Consider the following 22,458-nt stretch of genomic DNA (forward strand, 5'->3'; position numbering starts at 1 on the left):
GAGTTAACAAAAAAAAAAAAAGAGAGAGAGAGAGAGAAAAGGAATATAATGAAACCCCTCTCCCAGTTTTTGCAGTTTGCCCCTTGTGAGTGCTCTCCTTTAGGTGTCCCCACAGCGAGTTTAGAGAAGAGCTACAGCACAGCACAGGAGCCTCTCTGATCCCTTCTGCACAAGGGTCTTGTCTTGGGCATGTGCATTTGGCCCTAGGAGCCCCCCATTTAAGGGGATCCAAATGTCCCCCCTTCCCTAGGAAAGTGTCCTCCCAGTCCTGGGCACTGCAGGTGTGTCTTGCCGCCCGCAGTCCCGTGGCCCAGGAGCCACTTGCCTGCTCGCCCACAGCGTCCCGTACGGGTCGGTGAGCCGCCTCCTGCACGAGTCCCTCGGGCCACCCAGAGAGCCTGGGCCGGACAGACAAGCCCCAGACGTGCACGAGGGCCCCTCTGCCCCCTCTGGCACCGGGATGCGGGAGCCGCACTGGGAGTGTGGGCTGGCTCTGCCCAAACCAGGGACCGACGGGGAAGGGGCAGCGGGGCGTCACGAGGGTCTCCTGCTGTTTTTTTTAACCCTCCCCCTGCCTTGCGGCTTGCTTGCTGTCTGCTCTGTGTTCATCCACTGCACGCTCGTCCATGTTTTTGCTTGTCTCCCTTTCTCTGTTGTGTCACCTTGCTGAGTCAGCTCTCCACAGTGCTTGCGGGCTGGCGGCTCTCTGTGGCATGGGGGTGAGCCTGCCTTCACAAGGAGACCCCAGGACGTGAACCCAGGGCCCCCCATATGGTAGACGGGAGCCCAGCTGCCTGAGCCACAGTCACTTCTCTCTATTGCTTTTTAAAAAAATTTTTAAAGGTTTATTTTATTTATTTATTTATCTCTCCCCACCCCCTTGTTGTTCGCACTTGCCATGTCTGTTCCTCTTCTTTGTTTCTTTAGGAGGCACCAGGAACCAAACCCAGGACCTCCGATGTAGGAGGGAGGCCCCTCACCGCTCGAGCCACCTCCGTTCCCTGCTTTGTTCTGTCTCTCGTTATGTTTTTGGGTCTCTTGTTGCATCATCTTGTCACATCAGCTCACTGCGCCTGCCCGTTGCGCCAGCTCGTCCTCTTTAGGAGGTACCGGGAACCTCTGCTCCCTGCCTTGCTGTGTCTCTCGTTGCGTCATCTTGTGTCAGCTTGACACGGCTACCCGTCATGCCAGCTCGCTGTCTCTAGGAGGCCAGGAACCGAACCAGGGACCTCCCGTGCGGTAGGCGGGAGCCCACTCGCTTGAGCCACGTCTGCTTCCCTCCTACTGCTTTTAAGTTGCCTTTGCTTTGTTTTGCTTTGTTTTGTTTTAGGAGGCACCTGGGATTGAGCCGGGACCTGTACACACGGAGCAGGCGCTTCACCCATTCCCCTTACCTTGCCTCTTTCCAGATCCGACCCTCGCCCTGCAGCCCCCGCCTGTTGCTGCAGCCCCCGCCCTGTTGCTGCAGCCCCCGCTGTTCTCTGGAGCTTCGAGAAAGCTGCTCCTGTCGGTTGTCCAGGGCCTGCTGGAGGAGGAGCCCTGAGTGTCCGCTCCGCCACCCCGGTCGGCCCGCTCTCAGCACCCCTTGCTTCTTTTCCTTCCTGGCCGGGGGGGCCCGAGCAGGACGGCCGAGAGGCCGTGGCGAGGGCAGAGGCTTGGCCTTGTCCTGAGCTCCGGGGCCAGCACTTTCAGCCTGTCCCCCTGACGTGTGCCGCTGGTTTGAGGTTCCCAGTGGATGCCCAGGTGGGCAGAGGCGAGGTCTCGACCCCACAGGCCCGAGTCCACGGTGCCGGGGACCCCAAGGGCGCCACCCTGGGGCCACCTGCATCCTGAGGCTGATTGGGGGATGCTCCCATGTCCATTCAGCAGCACTGATTAGGCGCCAACTGTGTACCACCGGGGAGGTGGACGAGGGGACGGAGCCGGGGCTCAGGGTCAAGGCTGGAGGCAGGAAAGACCACCCGCCAGGGCGCCGAGCACTGCGGCAGAGGCGGCCTCCCGCAGGAGACGCCGACCGGCCTGCGCCGGGTGGGCAGTGGGGCTCGAAGCCAGAGTCCCGGTCAGCAAGGGGGGACCCCCCAGAGAGCAGGCAGGACATGGAGCCGGAGGTCCCGGGTGTCAGGGCAACTGCAGGGGGACCGCCAGGGCCGGGGGCCTGGGCAGGGGGGCCTGGGAGAGGGACGTGGGGGTCCCTGACAAGGGACGCGGCCACAGCACCACGTGCTCCCAGCCTGGGCCATGCGCCGCCTGGCTCCCCAGCCCGAGCCCCCAGCGGCCGCCACCCCAGGACGCAGGAGGGAGGGGCCGCCGGGCGGGACCCCCTTCCACTGCCCAGCAGACTCCTCTCCCCGGGGCAGGTGAGGACGGCCGCCTCCTGAGGATCTCAGCTGGCGTCAGGTACGTCCAGCTCCCAGCATACGCGGAGGTCAGCTTCTTCAGAGTGGACGGCGGAGGGACGCTGCTGCCCACCCCTTTGTGAGTGGGGCCTGGGGGGCTCGCAGCCCCCAGCCCAGCCCAGGCCCCGAGGACCCCGGGCGAGGGCAGGTGGGCAGCCCTGGGCCTTGCAGGCTCCCTGCCCCCCCTTCCTGCACCTGAGTGATTCCACCTGCCGAGCGGCCCCGCCCCCACCTGGGCCCCCAGAGCGGCCCACCGCCTCCCTGCCCCCCTGCTCCCCCCTCCTCCCCGCCCCCCTCCTCTTCCCCTTTTCCTCCTCTCCTGCCCCCCTCCCCGCCCCTCCCCATCTCCTGTCCCTCCTCCTCTCCCCCCTTCCCCTCCAGGCCCCCCCACCCTCTTCTCCTGGTCATGATGTCTGTGTTGAGCCTCGGGTTTGGGGTTGAGCCTCCCTTACCTTTGGGGACGGGTGTCACAGCCCAAGTCCCTCTGAGTGACCCTCTCGTGTGTCCGGCGCTGGTGGGGAGGGCTTTGGAGGGGGCGGGGTGCAGGCCGGAGGAGACTTGCAGGGCCGGGGGGTGGCTGTGGGGGAGAAGTGGAGGCTCTGAGTCTCCGGAGGAAGGGGTAACAGGTGGTGCCCTGGGGGCCACGTCCGAGGGGCGCTGGTGCCCTCGCAGCTCCTCCGGGCCGTCCCCCCCAGGATCCCGGGGCAGCCTGGCTCAGGCGCCCGTTCCCTTTGCAGCGGGTTCGAGTGCCTCCCCTACCCGCTGTCCAGCCCTGCGCCCGGGGGGCCGCAGCCCGGGGCCACGGAGGAAGGTGCTGGAGCCGAGGAGCCGGCGCTGGCAGCCGCCGCGCCCTGCGGGCCAGGTAAGTGGGGCTACCGCGGGGCGCCGTCGGGGCTGGAGGGAAGACTGCTCGGCCCTGGGACCCCGCACTCTGGGGAGACAGGACAGCCAGGGAGGCAGGCGGGGCGCTGGCCGGGGCACCTGACTTGCCGACGTCCCTGCACCCCTCGGCTGCCGCAGGGCCCCAAGGAGGTGGCCGGGCGCCGTCCGCTGGAGCCTGGCTTGGCAGCCCTGCTGGGACCCCCCAGGCAGCGCTGCTGGTCTGGGGGCGGCCTGGACAGGACAGCCACCCCCCCACACACACGAGGAAGGAGGCGCCTGGGCGCCCGCGGCCCCACCCTGCCTCCCCGAGCGTGCTCCTCTCTCGCCGCCCGACTCCCCGGAACTGCTCGCCAACCGGGTGGGTCCGTTCATGCTCGGCGTTGACCCGCGATGGCAAACACGTGGCGCCCCGTGAGCGCGGGGTCAGCCCGAGGGGCCTCAGGGGCCCTGGGGACCCGGCTCCGCGGACCCTGCGCGTCCGTCCACACCGCCACAGGCCCCGCCCTCCCGGAGCCGCAGCAGAGGGGACGCTCCAGGGCCCTGGGGGCTTCCTGGGGCTCCCGTGGGCCCAGCCCACACCCTTCACCTTTGGGGCTCCTGCAGAGACCCGGGCCCACGGCTAGGATCTGAGCCCTGAGCCCTGCCTAGGGGCGGGGCACAGCCTTGCGGGACCCGGGGCCGCAGGGCAGGCGGCAGGGGGCTATGAGCCGGGGTGACCCCCCCCCGGGCCTCCCCAAGCCCCTCACTCCGTTGTGGGTGCTCCCTGCCATGGGTGCTCCCTGCCGCGGCTGCTGCTCGGCCTCAGCCCCCGAGACCCCCCACGAGAGCATTACCCGAGTGCTGGAAGCAGCCCCCTGCGCCCTCCCCTGCCTTCTGCACCCCCGGGCTCCCCCAGGGCCCCTCCCTCTCCCACACCCTGGCGGCCTCTGCGGGGGCTCCCCAGGGCTTCCCGGTCCCCGCGCCCCTGACGGCGAAGCTCCCCGAGGGCACAGCACAGCCCAGCAGACGCGGCAGTGGGGGCCGCGGGCACCGGGGGTGGAGGGCCGGGCGGGGCGCAGGGGATTGAGCGCTCTGCACCGGGCGGGGGTCTCGGCGCCCACCCGCCGTCACGGCCCACGGGGCTCGTGCCGCCCGCCGCCTGCCCGCTGGTGGCACAGGCCGAGGCGGAGCCGCTGTCACGCCCGAGCCCCTCCCTCCTGGCCGGGCCCAGCGAGGTGGGCGCGGGGGCCAGCGGGGTCCGGGGCCCGAGGGACAGCTGCCCGGCTGGTGTCAGGGAGGCCGTGCCCCCTGCGCTCCGTCCTCTCGTGCGGTCACTTCCCCGTGGGACGCGAGTGGACAGGGCAGCAGCCCCCCGGGGGTGGCGAGCGCGCCCGAGCCACTGTCACGGCAGGGGCAGGCGTGGCGGGGCCAGCGCGCTCCCCGGAAAGCGGGGTGACCCCATCTCAGGCACAGCGGTTACCATAGCAACGGGCTCATCCTCTCCCCCCAAGCACAGCCCTCCCTGCGCCGGCCTCAGCGCCAGCCCCGATGCGCGTTCAGGCTCCCTGGCGCGGCTGCCCGTGAAGCCGCGAGGCGCAGGGAAAGCGGGAGCCAGGCCGGGGCGCCGTGGGTCCGTCCGAGGTGGGCGAGGGCTGCGCCCTTCCACTGCTGTCACCCCCCGCCTCTTCTCCCACCGCGACCCCGCAAAAGCGGACCCGCCCGGCGTCCTGAGCCTCCACGGAGTGCTTGTTCCGTCCATCCGTGTTCCGTCCATCCACGGAAAACCCAGAATAAAATTCCCCAGTGATCCCACGGCCCGCCGCACCCCACTACACCCCGCCGTACCCCATGGCCGCACCCCACTGCACCCTGCGGCCGCCGGGTGCTGAGGCCGCTGAGACACCCTCTCCTGGCTTGGGGGCTGCTATGCAGAGCCCCCCTCGGGGTGCGCCTGAGCCTCGCCGGAGCCCTGAAGTGCCCGGTCACCCGTGCTGGCCGCCGGTCCGTCCCCCTCGGGCCAGCTCGTGCTGCTGTGCCGAGCCATGGGGACCCATCGTGGCGCCCCAGCCAGCGAGCGAGCCTTCCCCCTCGTGTCGGGTGGCCCCCGGCGCCCCTCGCTGGTGGCAGGAGGGGGTCCTGGGAAGCCGGGCTCCCCCCTCGGCCCCTCCCAGCCCGAGGGAGGCCCGGAGGCTGACCTGGTCCTCCGCGCACCCCAGTGGGCGGCCCCCCGCCGCGCCGACGCTGCACCATGAGCCCCGGCGCGTGGACACGGGCTCAGCCTCCGCTTCCAGCTCTCTGCAGCCATCGGGCGGTGGGTCCCCCACCTGAGGGGAAGGAAGGCAGGACGCCGGCCTCGCCGCAGCTCCCGTTTGTGTTCTTAAAACAGAAAGAAACGAGCAGCCAGGGGCTGCTCCCTGTCGAGGTGACCGCGGCGCACCAGCCGGCGGTCAGCGGGGCCGCAGGGTCGTGTGCAGGTCCAGCCCCGCGCTTCCCCGCACAAGATGCTGCGAGCGCGGTGGGCCGGCGCCTGCTCGCGTGGCCGTGGGCTCTGTGGGGCATCAGAGGCCTCGGGGGACGCAGACGGGCGTGCCCGGGGAGGCCGCAGCCCCGGGAGCTCGAGGTCTGAAGAGAACTTGGGGCAAGGCCTGAAACAACGCCGGGCCCGGGACCCCAACTGAGCAGGGGGCCCGCGGGAGGCGCTCCGTGGAGGGACCTGTGCCTGCGCTCCACCCAGAGTCATGGGCGTGCTGGCCCCACTACGGCCGCAGCCACGGCCGACCCGGCGCCGCCGCGGAGGCATTTGCGCTCTGCAGGCGCAGCTCCCGGCCACTCCTCTCCCGCACCAAGGCAGGCGGGCGCGGCGCTTCTGTATGAGCTGCTGAATTTGGCCCCCCATGGGAAGGCTCTTAACTGGCACCACCAGAGCCGGGGCTTCTGCTCGATGCGTGGTTACTTCTCTTTCTCGTGCACACCCAGAGGCACAGGAGGGTAAGACCCTGCCATCGCCGGGACCCCACTTGTGCCTCCTGCTCTGCTGTTGTCCCACATCATGCACCACCTCGCAGTCCTAGATGGCTGCAGGAGCTCTGGCCATCTCGCCCTTATACCAGCTAGCAGGAAGGAGTGAGCACGAAGCGTCCAGGGAAGCTTCTGGAGCTGCTGCACCCATGGCCACTCACGTGGCGCAGGCCAGAACTTGGTCACGTAGCCACGCTCCGTGACGAGGAAACACGACGTACAGTTTGCCAACTAATGCCAGGTTCTGCCACCAGCGAAGAAGGGGAGACCCAACCAGCCCTCTTGGCCAGTTTCCTGTGTCCAAAGGAGAAACCCGCCACAGCGGTAACTGCGGGCGCCCAGATGCGCCCCGGGAGGGGCCTCGGGGCAGGAGCCGGGCCCCACGGCGTGGGCACGAGCGAGGAAGCTGCTGCGCAGGGCACCCGCCCCTGCCCAGCACCGCCCTGGCTGTGCCCGCCGCCCGCAGCCCTCGCCCCCGCGGCCCCCTCTGCCTCCCGAGCCCGCGAGCGCGGACGCCCCGCCCCCGGCGCTGAGACGCCTGTCATCTCGCTCCCGTGCCCCGTCAGAGCCGGAAAGCCATGACGGACGCCCGCGCGGGTTTGGAGTTAAAACGGGGGCGCGGGGGGAGAGGCGGCAGGAAAACCCTGCAAGCGGGCGGGTGGGGAATGTGCTGCTTCTGCTAGCAACGGGCGCGCGGCCGCCGTCCCCCGGGAGCGAGGGGCCCCGAGCCCCCCAACCTGCTGGCCGCCACCCGGTCTCCTCTGCTGCCTGGGCGGGCTTGGGGCCCCCCTGGTCTCCGGTGCGACTCCCCGCTCTCGACGGCCTCCGTGTGGCCTCCTGCCCCGGCGTGGGGTGTGTGGAGCTGGGGGCTTGGCCCCGGGCCCCCCTGCCGCAGCCTGGCTGCCCACCGCGTCGGCGGGGAGCTCCGGAGGGGCTGCCTGCAGGGTCTGCTCCTGGGGGACGCCCCGGCCAGGAGTCCTGGGCAGGGGCTGCGACGACCCCCGGCCAGTCGCCCGGGACTTTCCCGCTCCGGCTCTGCCGGTCACGTGAGCGCAGCTCCGGCTAACGCGCCGTCTCAGTGGGGCTGCAGAGCCCTCCTGCAGGCGCGGGCCATCGGGGGTCCTGGGAGGGACGGGAGCCGGGGCCCCGTTAGGGGGAAGCAGGCCACGTTCCGGCACGTTCTGAAAGCTCATGCTGACAGCCAGGGTTGATGGAGTGCCATCCCCCACTGCGCCCCGCCCGTTCCCCAGATCTCCCAGGACCGAAGGGGGCTGCCAGGTGCCTCCACTAGCCCCCAGGGCTGGGCCAGGGGAGGCGAGGGGAACGGCCAGGCGACCAGCCCACCCAGGCCCCCACGCAGCCGCCTGCACCTGCAGGCCCCCAGGGGGGCCGGGCTAAGTCCGCGAGGACGGGGTGCCTGCCGCCCACACTTGGGCGCAGAGCCTGGCACAGCCCCCCACGCCTCCACTGGGACTCGAGGTCCTCTAATCCCAGATCTTGTGGGCAATTTGGAGAAGAAGTGAAAACTTGGCTTTCAATTCTACAAATAAGTAAAATGAAGAGAGAAGACGCCTGCCCTTTCCACAGGCCTAATGTCAGTAACGCGTAATTGCAAAATGTCGCATTTTATTATTTTGTTGATATGAAATATTTCGGTGGTTTAATTGTTTTTAACTTGCGAACAGACGATTTGCATTTTGTTTAGAAGAAAAGACAGTTCCATCGGTGTGGACTGTTGCCAGAGAGTGGAAGCTCTATTTTGGTTAAATTACAGCACCCAGATTTTAGTCACAAAGCACATTGATTTTATATTCAAAAAGATTTTTATATTTAGTCCCCTAACCTTTTGTAATTCCCACCCACAGCTTTAAGCCGCAGAAGCCTCTGATGTTAATTGTTGTCAGTGGGGTGTCAGCCCCCCATAATTCCAGCCCATTGAGTCACAGCGCAGGTGCTGATGATTGCAGCACGGGCCGCCCAGCCAGGCTGAGCCCAGAGGTTCCAACAACCGCTTGTCGATTGGCTCTGGAGCCGAGCGAGCCGCGGCAGTGAGAAAACCTCGGGCTGCCTTTTTTTTTTTAATGCACAAAACCCTCCCAGGAGATGTTTTCAACTGATCTGAGTGATTTCTCTCTTTCATTTGTTGGACAAATGGTTCATCAGATGGGAATCTGTGAAGAATCAACCGTCATTGTCAGATGATTTTAAAAATCAAGGTGCCCTTTGTCGCTAATTCAATCTTGCCAATAAAAGTGAAGGAATGTGTGGCAGAGAATTTCCGGGAATTTCATTGCCTCTTGGGATGATCACGCATTTTAATATTAATTGTCTGTGGTTGATTATAGCTCAAGTACCGTGAAAGACCCACATTTTTAAAGGGAAACTTGAGCTCTAAAATTTTTTCTAGAAATCATATTATATAGAGGGAATGTCCCAGAAAAACCGTGTGTAAAGAGATTCCATGCTGTTTCCTGCGCCAGAGCAGGGACCAAATAGAAGGTTAGACAGAGGGAAGTGGGGCCAGGGCCAAGGTGAAGGGTCGCCACGTCCAGACAGCCGGGGGCGGGGGAGGCGGGAGAAGCTTGACCCTCCAGGCGAGGTGGGGCGGCGCCCCACGCCCCCCCTGGGTGTTGTCAGCCGTCGCCTGGGGTTGGCCTCTCCTTTGAGTCACGTGTATGTACGTGTGTGCACGTGTGATGTGTGAATGTGTGCACACTGTGCATGTGTGTACCTGTGTGTGCATGTGCCTGTGTGGTGGTTGTGCACGTACATGTGTGCATGTGTGGCGTGTGCACATGTCATGTGTGCATGTATGGTGCATGTGAGTGTGTGCATGTGCATGCGTGTGCACGTGTGGTGTGTGAATGCACTTGCATTGTGCATGTGTGTACATGTGTGTGCATGCGGTATTGCATTGTGAATGTGTGCGTGTGTATATGCATGTGTGTATGGTGCCTGCGAGTGTGTCCATGTGTGTATATGCATGTGTGTGGATGTGTGGTGTGTGAATGCCTGCCTGTGTGCACATGTGCGTGTGTGCGTGCATGGTGTGTGTATGTACATGTGTGCTGCTTGTGCATGCACACGTGTACATGCGTGTGTGCATGCAGGTGCACGACTTTGTCTCCGGCTCCCTCTTCCCTCTACGGCCGCCCGGCTCCTCTCATCCCCGTGCTCCTGCCCCCTTCCCTAGAGCTCGGCGCTGAGGAGAAAAGTGGGCGTCTGGGGGGTGCGGCGGAGACCCCCCAGGGACTCCGGGAGCCGGCGAGGCGCCACGCATCACCGGGTGACGATGAGGTGGCCTGGGGAGGACAGTGACCTCAGAGTGGGAGGAGCCGACTTCTCCCCGCTGGGGGCGTGGGGGAGGGGGCCCGAAACGGCCCGGTGCTGTCGGGCGCAGGCGCGGTTTGCTCCGGAGCCTGTGAGAGCGAAGGCAAGCCCAGGCGCGGTGGTGGACGTGCTCTCAGGCTTCACTTCTGCCTTCTCTAAGTTTGAGGTTAATTTAGAACAAAAAGCATCGGAGCACCGTCCTGCGGGCGCCCGGCCCTGAGGTGTCTGGACGAGGTCCTGACAGGGCGGGCCTCCTGGGCTCGTGCGGGGCGGGCCGCCTGGGCTCTCGCTGGCGCTGCAGACCCCACGGCTCCTCGGGGGGGCAGGGTCTGTGCTCGGGGCCACACCACAGGGGCCCCAGGAGCACCTCGGGGCCAGCCCGAGCCCTGGCAGCTGCACGCCTTCCTCTCCCCACTGACTGCAGACACGGCGGCAAGGATGCCCCATGCGCGCTGTGGCCGTGGCAGGCACGTGCCCACGTGGCCCCGGTGGTCTCGGCCCCAAGCCCCTCAGAGCAGCACGCTGGCCTGACGTCAGCCTCGTGCCCGGATCCTGACCAGGGCGAGTGTGCTGCGGTGTGGACGCGGGGAGAGGCTGCAGGCAGCTCCTGCTAGCCCCCCCGGAGGCCCCTGGACAGCTCGCGGCTGGCACCACCGTGCCGGGCCTGCTGACGCTCCTGGGACTCAGCATCGGCGTGGCCGCAGGGGCATCGCTGGCACGGGCGCTTGGACCATCTGTGACCAGAACACCTGCTCGCCGTGGCCTTGCCCTGGCCCCCTCCTCCTGGACATGGTCTCTGCCCACTTGGGGTGCCACGGAGTCAGCGTGTGCCTTTCTCTGTGTGCCCCGGCCTCCGTCCTCTGCCAGCTGCTGACTGCTCCTACAGAGCTCTGTCCACAGCGTGCGGGCAGGGTGCGGGGCTGTGGCCACCCAGGGACTCAGAGGCCATGCTCTCGGGCACAGGGGGGCCTCGTGGCACAGGCGGGCCCCTGTAACTCATGATCCACGCAGGGTGGTGCAGAGGCCCCCAGGAGAGAGGGCAGGAGGCCAGCCAGTCCCGGGCACGTCCCCGAGGGCCCGGGCTCAGCCGCTGCAGGGAGCATGGCCCCAAGCTTGGCTGGCAGGCCGCTCCATAAACCACACAGAAGGGGCCGGGGAGGGGACAGAGCTGCTTGGCAGGGTCACTGCTGTGCCAGGGGACAGTGACGGAGGCCTGGGGAGGGGACGGGGACCTGATCTTATATAGAGAATATCCACAGGACTCTTCAAGAAAACTTTTGAAGCTATTAACCAAGTTCAGCAAAGTGGCAGGGTACAAGAGCCACACCCAAATAGCAATCGTGTTCCTTTACAATAGCAATAAACAGAAGAGGAAATTAAGAAAACAATAAAATCCCTAAGAATAAACTTAACTAAGGATACCAAAGACTTGTGTAATGAAAACTACAAGCCATGGCTGAAAGAAATGAAAGAAGCCCTGAATAAATGGCAAAATATCTCATGTTCATGGATGGGAAGAGTTAAAATTGTTAAGATGCCGATACTATCCAAAGCAATATGCAAATTCAATGCAATCCCCATCAAAATTTCAGCAGCGTGTTTTGCAGAAAAGGAAAAACTGATCCTTAAATTTATATGGAACTACAAGGGACCCCAGATAGCCAAAACAATTTTGAAAAAGAACAATGTTGGAGGACTCACGTCCTGATTTCAGTTGCACTACAGTGTGGTACTGGCATAAAGATAGACAAGTAGATAAATGGGACAGAATGGAAAATCCAGAAATAGTCCCACATATCTATGTTGCTAAAAACAGCCAGTGGGGAAAGAGTAGCCTCTTCCACAAATGGTATTGGGAAAACTCGATATCCACATGCAGGAGAGTGAAGTTAGATCTCCGCCTCACACCATATACAAAACTTAAAATTGATCAAGGATCTAAATATCAGAGCTAAACCTTTAAAATTCTTAGAAGATATCATAGGGGCAAATTTTCATGACGTGGGATTCAACAATGGATTCTTAGGTATGATACCATAAAGCATGAACAACTAAGAAACAACAGATAAAATTGATTTCATCAAATTTAAAACATTTGTGCAGAAGGAAATTATCAAAAAAGTGAAAAAACAACCAACAGAATGGGAGAAAATTGTTACAAATTATGTATTGTATAAGGGCTTAATATTCAGAATATATGAAGAACATTTACAATGCAACAACAAAAAGACAGCCCACTTGGGGGGGACGGGGGCGGGTAAAAGACTTGAATAGACATTTCCCCAAAGAAGATAGGCAAATGGCCAGGAAGCATATAAAAAGATACTTGAGGGAAGCGGACGTGGCTCACGTGATAAGGCCTCCGCCTGCCATATGGGAGGCCCCGGGTTCGAACCCTGGGGCCTCCTGGTGAAGAAGAGAAAGCGTGCCTGCGTGCAACCAGCGCCCACGTGGTGAGCCAGTGCCACGCAAGTGAGACACGCAGCAAGGGGTGATGAAACAAAAGAGAGACGAAGGGGAGAGTCAAGGTGAAGCGCAGCAGAAACCAGCAGCTGAGGTGGCGCAAATGACAGGGAGCCTCTCCCCACATCAGAGGTCCCCGGGATCAAATCCTGGTGTATCCTAGAGGAGAAAAAAATGAGAAGAGAAGACAAAAAAGAGAAATAGATACAGAAGATCACACAGCAAATGGACACAGACAGCAAAAACAGCAGGGCTGGGGAGGAGGGGAAGGGGGGAATGAAAATAAAGAAACCTTAAAAAAAATTTGACATCATTACCAATTACAGAAATGCAAATCAAAACCACAATGAGATGCCACTCGACACCACAAGGACAGCTATTATTTTAAAAATTGGAAAGTAACCATTGGCGAGGATGCGGAGAACTCGGGACGCCAGTGCACTGGGGGGACTGTGAAAGGCGCAGTCGCTGCGGGAAGCAGGATGGCAGCTCCTCACAAAGCTGTTCGCTGTGTGTTTTTCTAGGAACCGGGGCCGGGGATTGAACCTGGGACCTCACATGTGGGACGCCAACCCCCAACCCCGAGCCACATCGGCTCCCTCACAAAGTTATTTTCGAATTAACCATTTGCCTCAGCAGTTCCCCTTAGGTTTATACCCAAAGAAAGTGAAAACAAGGTCTCGCACGGACACTTGTTCCCCGAGGTTTAGAGCGGCCTCGCTCGCGGCCGCCCGAGGCGGGAAGGAGCAGTGTCCGCGGAGGTGAGCGGAGCAGCAGGACGGGGCGAGCGCACGCGACGGAAGGTCATTCAGCCTCAAGAAAGAACGAAGGGCTGAGGCCCGCCGCAACCCGAAGAACCGCGAAACGTCGCGCTCCGTGCCATGAGCCATGAGCGGGACACAAAACTGTACGACGTCACTTACAAGAGACAACCAGGAATAGCAAATACACAGAGACGGACAGTCGAGTCGAGGTTAGCGGGGGGCAGAGGGAAGGGGGAACGTGTGTTTGTAAAAATACAAAACACAATACAATTAAAAAAGAATCCCCGCGCGCCTGGGCAGGCTGACCGGGGCTCCTGGGAGTCGCGTCACAGCCAGCTTGGGTGGCAGGAGCACAGGGCGGGCGCGAGCCCCCCAGGCGGAGGGCGGCACCGACGTGGGGGAGCCGGCGGGGGAGCCGGCGGCGGGGGATGCGCACCTGCGTGCTTCGGAGCTTGAGGGTGAGCGAGCGTGTCAGATGAGCCTGTGTGCACACGTGAGCGTATGTGCGTGTGTGGGCACCCCCGGGGTATCTGATTACATGTGCTTGTGTGTAAGTGTGTGGGCAAGCAAGTGCCAGTATGTGTGTGTGCACGCTCATGGTGTGTGTACCTGTATGAGGTGTTTGCACATGCATGTATGTGTGTAAAATGTGGTTCTGTGCGTGCACATGCATGGGTGTGCGTGTGTGCACACATGCGTGAATATGCGTGTGAGTGCATTGTGTGCATGTGTGTGACTGCATGCCTGTGTGCGTGCACGGGTGTGTGTGTCCCTGTGGGGTGTGAGCAGGTGTGCGCCTGCGTAGGAACCCGGGATCCGCCGCCTCCGCAGGCGCCGCCGTGAGGCACGGAGACCTGCAGCCTCTGGCCGGCATTGGCACTGCCCGGGCACAAGTCCAGCTCCGCGCCCGCCAGGGCCGGGTCTGCAGGGAGTGGACCGCGCTGCAGGAGCGGGGGCGGCTCTCGTCCGGCGCCCGCGGCCCCTGCGCAGAGCGGGCGGCTCTGGACACCGGGCCTCGAGCACCGCGTCAGGCCTGAAGGGCCCCCACAGCCGCTCTCCCTGTCCCGCTGGTGCCCCCCGGGCTCTCGGGCTAAAGGGGGGGGGCGTGCGGGAGGAGTCGGGGCTGGGCCTCCCCTCGGCGAGGCTCTCGGGGGTCCGAGGTCCCGATGGTCAGACGGGGGCTGCAGTGCCCACTGGGCGGGCCCCCTCCATGCGGGCGGCGACCGGGGACGGCCTGGCCCCACGGCCCCTCCATGCGGCCCTCACCCCAGGCTGGCTGCCGGCCCACCCATACCTCTGCCACCCCAGGCCTCGTCCTGGCCCCCGCTGGCCCGCTTTGCCCATAGCAGCCCTGGCCGCTGGGCCTCCCGCCCCCAGTGTGGGTCGAGGCTGCAGGAAGCCTGGCCCTGCGCAGTCCTCGCCGGCCCCGCGCGGACCCCGGCGGCGCGGCCCGGGAGCCACCCCGGGAGCCGCTCGAGCCGCAGAGCTCCGTGGCCCTCCAGGCCCGCCCGCCCCGGGCCGGCCCCGCACGGAGCTGCGCGCCCGCTCCTCCTGCCTCCTGGTGAGTCTTCTTTTTCAAGAAAGTTTGCCAGCTTGGTTCCCGTGTCTGGTCTGGGCGCCTCTTCTCTCCTTTCACCCCAGACCCGCCCGGCCCCCCGCCGGCCCCCCGCCCCACCCAGTGTCAAGGACAAGAAGCCTGTGGCAGGGGCGGCGTGTCCCGGGGGCCCACATCTCTTGGGGTGCCGACGAGCTCGAGTCCCGTGACCCATCCCCAAGTGTCACGCACATGCGTGGCCTAACGGTCAGCCCCTCAGGCCATCGTGGAAATCCCTCCTGCAGAGACAGCTACAAATATTCCAATCTTTTCTGGAGGAACGGGAGAGCAACGGGTTTGTGTGTCACCAAGAGAAGCAAAACCCCGAGACAGAGGCTAATTCCGCTCTGAGCGCTGCGATGGGGGCGGCAGGCTGGGCCCCAGCCCACTCCTCACAGCCAGGGCGGGCGCTCCCGCGCGAGGGCGCGTCCAGGCCCCGGCTCGGCCGTGCTCCCTCCACCGACCGCCCCTAACGCCGACCGTCCTCCAGCTGCCCCCGGGCCCAGGCCGCCGGCCCAGCAAAGCCACGTGCGCCTCCTCCCACCGTCAGCAAGGGGCGCGAAGGCTGGGGTTTTAGCCTGAAGACAGTGTCCCCAGGGGAGCCCTGAGGGGCTGGGCGCTGGGGGACCCCTCCCCACCGTCCGTTAGGGACAGGTGCTCCTCACGCTCCCCTGCCTCTGCCACCACCACCGCCGGCGACTCCTGGGGCGTCACCCCCGCCCGCCAGCCTCGCCCTGCGGAGCTGTACAAACAGCTTGGCGGGGAGCCCCTGGGGCAGGGGCGGGTGGGTGTCGGAAGCAGGCTCTTGAAAGAACCCCAGATTAGCCCCGGGTCTCGGATGTCTGCCGGCAGGAACACGCGCAACGCCACCGCTTCGAATTGCCGGAAGGCGGGTCTGCAGGCAGCAGCGCCCCAGGCCCCGCGCACTGTCTCGGGAGCGGGCGTTGCGGGGCCACGCGGCGCGGTGCAGAGCGGGCTGCCCCTCTTAGGAATCAAGAGCGCGGGGTGGGCGCAGCCCCCGATGCTCAGCTTCAGGCACGCGGGGGTCTGTGCTTTCCTGACCAGCGCGGGGGAGTAGGGAAGCGGGGCCCACAGCAACGGCCCCACTGTCCAGGCCTCATGACGGACAGCGGGGAGGCGAGGGATCTGCTTGGGACACGCGCCCGGGGCCCTGTGCTGGCGTGACCAGGCGCCCTGGCCATGCAGCCCTCCACGCTCAGGTCTCGTGGCGGCTCGGGCAAGGACTCTGACCCGTGGCTGCCCACTGCAGGGGCCGGGATCCCCAGAGCCACCGCGGACCGCAGCTGGCGGCCACTGCCGGGCCTGCCTCCCGCGCCCTCCTGTCCAGGTCGTCACCTCTAGACGCACTTCAGTCCCCGCATAGGAAACAGACCAAAGCTTGGCCCCCGCGGAGGGCGGGGCTGTCCTTACAGATGCGGCGTCACCCACGTCCTGAATTTCTGCTTCTGGGTCTGGCGCTCGGGCCACATCCCCTCCTTGTGCAGGGGCCGCGGCAGGGGGCCTCACCCGGCAGCCACGGGCCCAGTGCCCCCAGCACCAGCCCTGAAGCCGCTGTGGCCAGCAGGGAGGGGCCCCGTGCCAGGAGGGCCCTGGGCACCTGCAGGGTGCCCTGCTACCTTCCATGTCTCTGGCTGCGCGTCAGTTTCCTCACCTGTAAAATGGAGGTCGTGATAACCACCCCTCCTCTAGGTGGAAGCGAGGGTCAAGGGTATGAAAACGACATGGGAAGCGCTTAGCACGGGATGCAGCCCTCGCCGAGTGGCGGACTGTCAGGTGGAGGTGATGGCAGGTGTGGTGACGGTGGAGACGACGGAGACGGTGATGGCGGTGGTGGTGGCGATGAGGGGGGTGATGGAGATGGTGGTGATGACACAGGTGATGATGGAGATGGAGGTGGGGATGATGGGGATGGGGGTGGTGGGGTGACAGTGGAGACAGTGAAGGTGATGGTGATGATGGCGATGGTGGCGATGATGGCGATGGTGGCGATGATGGCATGGTGAAGGTGAAGGTGGTGACGATGGAGACGGTGATGGTGACGATGGTGGTGATAGAGATGGTGGCGATGATGGCGATGATGGCGATGATGGCGATGATGGCGATGGTGGCGATGGTGGCGATGATGGCGATGGTGGCGATGATGGCGATGATGGCGATGATGGCGATGGTGGCGATGGTGGCGATGATGGCGATGATGGCGATGGTGGCGATGATGGCGATGATGGCGATGATGGTGATGATGGCGATGGTGGCGATGATGGCGATGATGGCGATGGTGGTAATGATGGCGATGGCGATGATGGCGATGATGGTGATGGTGGCATGGTGAAGGTGAAGGTGGTGACGACGGAGACGGTGATGGCGGTGGTGATGGTGATGATGGGGGTGACGATGGAGACGGTGATGGTGACGATGGTGGTGATGGAGATGGTGGTGATGGAGATGGAGGTGGAGATGGTGAAGGTGATGGTGGTGATGGTGGTGATGATGGTGATGATGGCGTGGTGAAGGTGAAGGTGGTGATGATGGAGATGGTGACAGAATAGGCAGACGCATCCTGACACAGGGGCCATAGGAGCCTTGGGGGCCAGGAGTCCCAGGAGCACTTCCTCCAGGAGTTGGGGGCTCCACGAGGCAGGGAGGGCGGTCCAGGCGGGGAGCTGTGTTCAGGGATGGGGTGCCCAGCGGCGGTGAGCAGCAGGAGGCTGGAGAGAGGGGGCCTGGGGGACCCTCAGAGGTGGGGAAGAGCCGGGGCGACGGAAGAGGACCCCAAGCTTGGCCTGGGGCAGGGGGAGTGGGGAGCCTGGGCTGCAGCTGGGCGCACTGCCCAGGACACTCGGCCGCGTCTGCTCTGTGGCGCGTGGGAGGCGGCTCTTCAGAGGTAGCAGCCGAGCCTCAGGCGGGGGCTGCCTGCTGGCCTCGGCCGTGTCGCTGTCCTCTCAGGTCCCCGGGGGACGGATGGGCTGGGGGCTGCTCTAGAGCCCCGCAGTGTGACCGGCTCTGGGCCAAAGGGCCTGGCCTGGGGGAGGGCGGCTGCGCAGGTGCACGCAGTGAGGCCCGCAGGCTTTCCACCCATGGCCCGAAGCACCCTCCACGCGGTCCCGGCAGCCCATTTTGGGAAGCAGGAGGGAGACCAGCCCTTGGGGCCTCTCCGAGCCGGGGCTCCGCATCCTGGACCACCATCCCAAACTGGCACAGGGGGGCTCGGCCAGGGGAGTCCACTGCAGCCCTGGCGCTGGGGACGGCCGGGATCCAAGGGTTCCCCGGGGAGGGGAGAGAGCTCGGGCCCGGAAGGGGGAGATGCAGGGGCGTCCCCACCACGGTGGCCTGGAGGGGAGGCAGCGGGGCCCAGGAGGGGGGCCGCGGGGCCTGAGGACCAAGGGCGAGAGTACGCGTGCCCAGTGGACAGAGGGACGGGGGGTGGCGACAGACAGCACAAACAGCCCCGTGGCTCCTGCCGGCCGTTCTCCAGGGAGGGCACGGAGGCTCAGGCTAGAGGGGCTTCTCCCATCCGCCCCGCCCGGGGTCTCGGGGCACCTGCTCGCCCTTCTGGATCCCCGAGACCCCGCGCCCCCACGTGGCCTCCGGGCGCCGTGGCTCCCGCACGGGCCTGGAGCGGGGGCCCCGGGCGGGTCCTTGCGGCAGCGCTAACGAGGGGCGCTCCTTGGCTAATCGAGTCTCGCTCTAAAGACTAATGCGGCGTGGCTGGTCACCTCTAAATGAGGCCAGTCCGGTCCCCTTCGGGCCAATAACATTTTATTCTCCTGGAGTCACAGGCAGACGCCCGCCTGCACCAGCGCCCGCTTCTCCTTGCCACCCGCCTCGGCCGCGGTGCCCTCCACAGGCGATTAGCGCGTCTAATTGAGCTGCTGTTAAAAGATAATGAAGCCACATTTCCTCCACGGAGGTCAGCGCGGCTCCGCTCCCCTCCCTCGGGGCAGCACCGTGACCTTTATCTTGCTGATAAAGCCGTAATTGTTGTAATTAAAATAGACATAAAAGCTTTAGAAGAAAATCCCGGAGCTGGGGCCCATCTGCCGGAGGAGCAGCTGGGAGAGGCTGCTGCAGGGGGGGCCAGGCTGGGAGCAGCCCCCCGAAACATGCCTTCCGGGGAGCACGCCCACAGGTTTTGAGTCACCGACGCCCCCATCGAAGGATGGCTCCTTCCGAGGCCCGGAAGTGGGCTGGGGGGCTCCGCTGAAACGGCACCAGCACCACTGCGGCCCCCCTTTCATTAGAGAAGTTGTGGGTTTACAGGAAACGCGCCGACAGCACAGCGTTCCCCGGCAGCCCCTCACAGTTCTCCCTGTCATTACCTCCTGGCATAGGGGAGCACATTTGTTCCACTGCAGAGGGAACGTTATGACAACTGGACTATGAGCCAGAGCCCGTGCTCTGCAGCAGGGGTCGCTGTGTTGTACAGTCCTGTGCTGCTTCCTTTATTTTTAATTTTAGTAGCATGTATGGAACCTAAACTTCCCATTTTAATCATCTCCAAGCGTACAATTCCATGGTGTGGATCATACAATCAACACCAGCCGCTCCCACCACTTTCCCCATCACGCCAGCCAGGAGCTCCACCGGGTAAACCTTCACTGCCTCTTCCCACCCCGCCTCGGCCCTGCAGCCCCGTTCCCATTTCCGACTCACGAATTTGCTTACGTAGCTTCTTTCGCATCAGTGAGCCCAGGCGTTGATCATCCTTTCGCATCTGGGTTATTCACTCAGCCCGACGTCAGCAAGGCTCACCCACGTCGTTGGATCAGGACTTCGTTCTTTTTCACGGCTGAGTAATAGTCCATTGTGCGGAGAGACCACGTTCCGCCCGTCTTCCGGCGATTGCGAAGGGTGATGCTGTGGGCACCAGAGGGCACACGCCGGCCCGAGCACTTGCTTTCCATTCTTTGGGGTATATTCCTAGAAGTGGGTAGTTTGATATTAACTTTCTCAGGAACCATCAAACTGCCTTCCACAGCGGCTGCACCATTTTACATTCCCACCAACAACGAACGCGTGTTCGCGTGTCTCCATGTCCTCTCCAAAACTTGTCATTTTCTGTTATTTTTTAATAGTGGCCATTCTAGTGTCAAATGGTGTCTTACTGTGGTTTTAATTTGCATTTCCTTAGTGGCTAATGATGTTGAGCATCTTTCCATGTGTTTTTTAACCATTTGTTTATCTTCTCTGGAGAAATGTCTATTCAAGCTCTTTGCCTATCTTAAAACTGGGTTGTTTGTCTTTTTGTTGTTAAGCTAGAGGACTTCTTTACTTATTCTGTATATTAAACCCTTACTGGATATGTGGTTTCCAAATACTTTCTCTCATCCTCTAGGTTGTCTTTTTACTTCCATAATGAAGTCCTTTTATGCACATTTTTTATTTTTATGAAGTCTCATTTATCTATTTTTTCCTGTTGTTGCTTGTTCTTTTCACACATAGTCTAAGAAACCATTTTGTAGCACAAGGTCCTAAAGAAGTTTCCCTATGTTTTCTTCTAGGAATGTTAGTTTTGGCTTTTATAGTTAGGTCTTTGATCCATTTTGAGTTAATTTTGGATATGGTGTGAGATAGGGACCCTCCTTCGTTCTTTTGCGTATGGAGATCCAGTTTACCCAGAACCACGTGTTGAAGAGACTGTTCTTACCTCATTGAGTGGACTTGGAACCCTTGTCAAAAGCCAGTTGGCCATAGATATGAAGGCTTATTTATAAACATTCAATTAGATTCCACTGGTCTATACATTTGTCCTTATGCCAGACACAGTTTTAATTACTATATATATATATATATTTTTTTAAAGATTTACTTTATTTTCTCTCTCCCACCCCCGTGTTGTTTCTCACTTGCTGTGTCTGTTCATCTTCCTTATTTCTTTAGAGGAGGCACCAGGAGCTGAACCTGGGGTCTGTGATTGAGAGGAAGGCGCCTAATTGCTTGAGCCACCTCCACTCCCTGCTTTTGTTGTGTCTCTCATTATGTTTTTCCTCCCTGCATCTCTTGTTGTGTCAGCTCACCATGCCTGCCCATTGCCTCAGCTCACTGTCTTCTTTCTTATTTATTTATTTATTTATTTAATTTATTTATTTATCTTTCCCCTCCCCCACTGTTTTGCGTTCACTGTCTGTTTTCTGTGTCTATTTGCTGTGTGTTCTTCTGAGTCTGCTTGTCTTCTCTTTAGGTGGCACCGGGAACCGATCCTGGGGCCTTCCGGAGTGGGATACAGGTGCTCAATCTCTTGCACCACCTCAGCTCCCTGGTCTGCTGCATCTCTTATTGTCGTGTCATCTTGCTGTGCCAGTTTTCTGCGTGGGCCAGTGCTCCTGCGCAGACCAGTATGCCTCATGGGCCAGCATGCTGCATGGGTCAGCACTCCATGCAGGCCAGCTCACTGCTTGGACCAACTCGCCACTCAGGCCAGCGCGCCTTCACAAGGGAGCCCCAGGAATCGAGCCCTGGACCTCCTGTATGGTAGACAGGAGCCCAATTGCTTGAGCTACATCTGCTTCCCGGCTCGCTGTCTTCTTTAGGAGGCACCAGGAACCTCTGCTCCCTACTTTATTGTGTCTCTCATTATGTTTTTTCTTCTTATGTCTCTTGTTATGTCCGTTTGCCATGCCTTCCTGTTGTACCAGCTCACTGTCTTCTTTAGGAGGCACTGGGGTCTGAACCAGTGACCTCCAATGTGGCAGGTGGGAGCCCAGTCACCTGAGCCACAGCCACTTCCCTAATTACTACAGGTTTATAATAAGTTTTAAGATTGGGAATTTGAGTCCTTCAATTTTGTTCTTATTTTCAAAATGATTTTGGCTATTCAGGGCTCCTAACACTTCTGTACAAATTTTATTATTGGTTTTTATGCAAAGAAGGCTGTTGCAACTTTGATTGGGATTGCTTTGAAACTGTAAACAGATTTGATTTTAACATTTAGTCTCCCAGTCCATGAAAGCAGGATGTCCTCTCATTTATTTAGGTCTTCTTTGATTTCTTTTAGCAATATTTTGTGATTTCCCATGTATAAGTCCTTTACATCCTTAGATTCATTCCTAGATATTTATTTTAGTTTCTACTGTAAATATAATGTTTTCTTGATTTCTTCTTCAGATTAGTCATTACTAGTGTATAGGGAAAAAAACACTGATTTTTGCATGTTGATCTTGTACCCTGTTACTTTGTTGAATTCATTCATTAGCTCTAGTAGCTTTGTTGTAGATTTTTCATGATTTTTTATATATGCATAGATCATATCAGCTGTAATTAGGGAAAGTTTTACTTCTTCCTTTCTGATTTGGCAGCCTTTTATTTCTTTTTCTTACCTAATTGCTGTGGCTAGTACTCTCAGTAAATGCTGTGTGACGGTGGTGATGGCCGGCATCCTGGTCCTGTTCTGGTCTTAGAAAGCTTTCTGTCTTTCACCATTGAGTGGGATGTTAGCTGTGGGTGTTTTATATATGTCCTTTATCATGTTGAGAAAATTTCCTTCTATTCCTAGTTTGCAAAGTATTCTTTTTAAATCAAGAAGGGGTGATGGATTTTGCCAAATGCCTTTTCTGCATCACTTGAGATGGTTGTGTTTCTTTCTCTTTTTCCTTTGTTCTGTTAATGTGGTGTTCTGCATTTGTTGATTTTCTCATGTTGAGCCGCCCTCGCGTACCTGGGATTAATGCCATTTGATGCTGGCGTGTGAGTCCTGTCATGTGCGGCTGTTGGATTCAGTTCACGAGTATCTTGTTGAGGATTTTTGCATCTATATTCATAAAGGGTATTGGTATGTAATTTTCTTTTCTTGTGGTATTTTTATCTGGCTTTGTTACTAGGGTGATGTTGGTCTCAAAGAATGAGTTAGGGAATGGTCTCTCTTCTTCAATTTTTTGAGTGTCTGAGCAAGATAGGTGCTATTTCTTCTTGAGTGAAGCCATCTGTCCTGGGCGTTCTTTGTTGGGAGGTTTTTGGTTACTGAGTCAGTCTCTTTACTTGTTGTTGGTCTGTTGAGAGCTTCTGTTTCTTCTTGAGC

General features: G+C 60.8%; 1 protein-coding gene across 3 annotated transcripts in view; it reads left to right on the forward strand.

The window, feature by feature from the left end:
- Nucleotides 1–22,458, forward strand: part of MORN1 (MORN repeat containing 1) — a 73,969-nt gene that overhangs the window by 31,608 nt on the left and 19,903 nt on the right. For 2 of the 3 annotated variants that reach the window (XM_058304612.2, XM_058304611.2), the window contains 2 exons: nucleotides 2,358–2,475; nucleotides 3,134–3,258. In XM_058304612.2, coding sequence (XP_058160595.1) covers nucleotides 2,358–2,475; nucleotides 3,134–3,258 — 243 coding nt within the window. The remainder of the gene's footprint in view (nucleotides 1–2,357; nucleotides 2,476–3,133; nucleotides 3,259–22,458) is intronic. The other variant, XM_058304613.2, reaches the window with a different exon arrangement.

This window comes from Dasypus novemcinctus, chromosome 9 (genome assembly GCF_030445035.2).
Source record: "Dasypus novemcinctus isolate mDasNov1 chromosome 9, mDasNov1.1.hap2, whole genome shotgun sequence".
NCBI classification, from domain to species: Eukaryota; Metazoa; Chordata; class Mammalia; order Cingulata; family Dasypodidae; genus Dasypus; species Dasypus novemcinctus.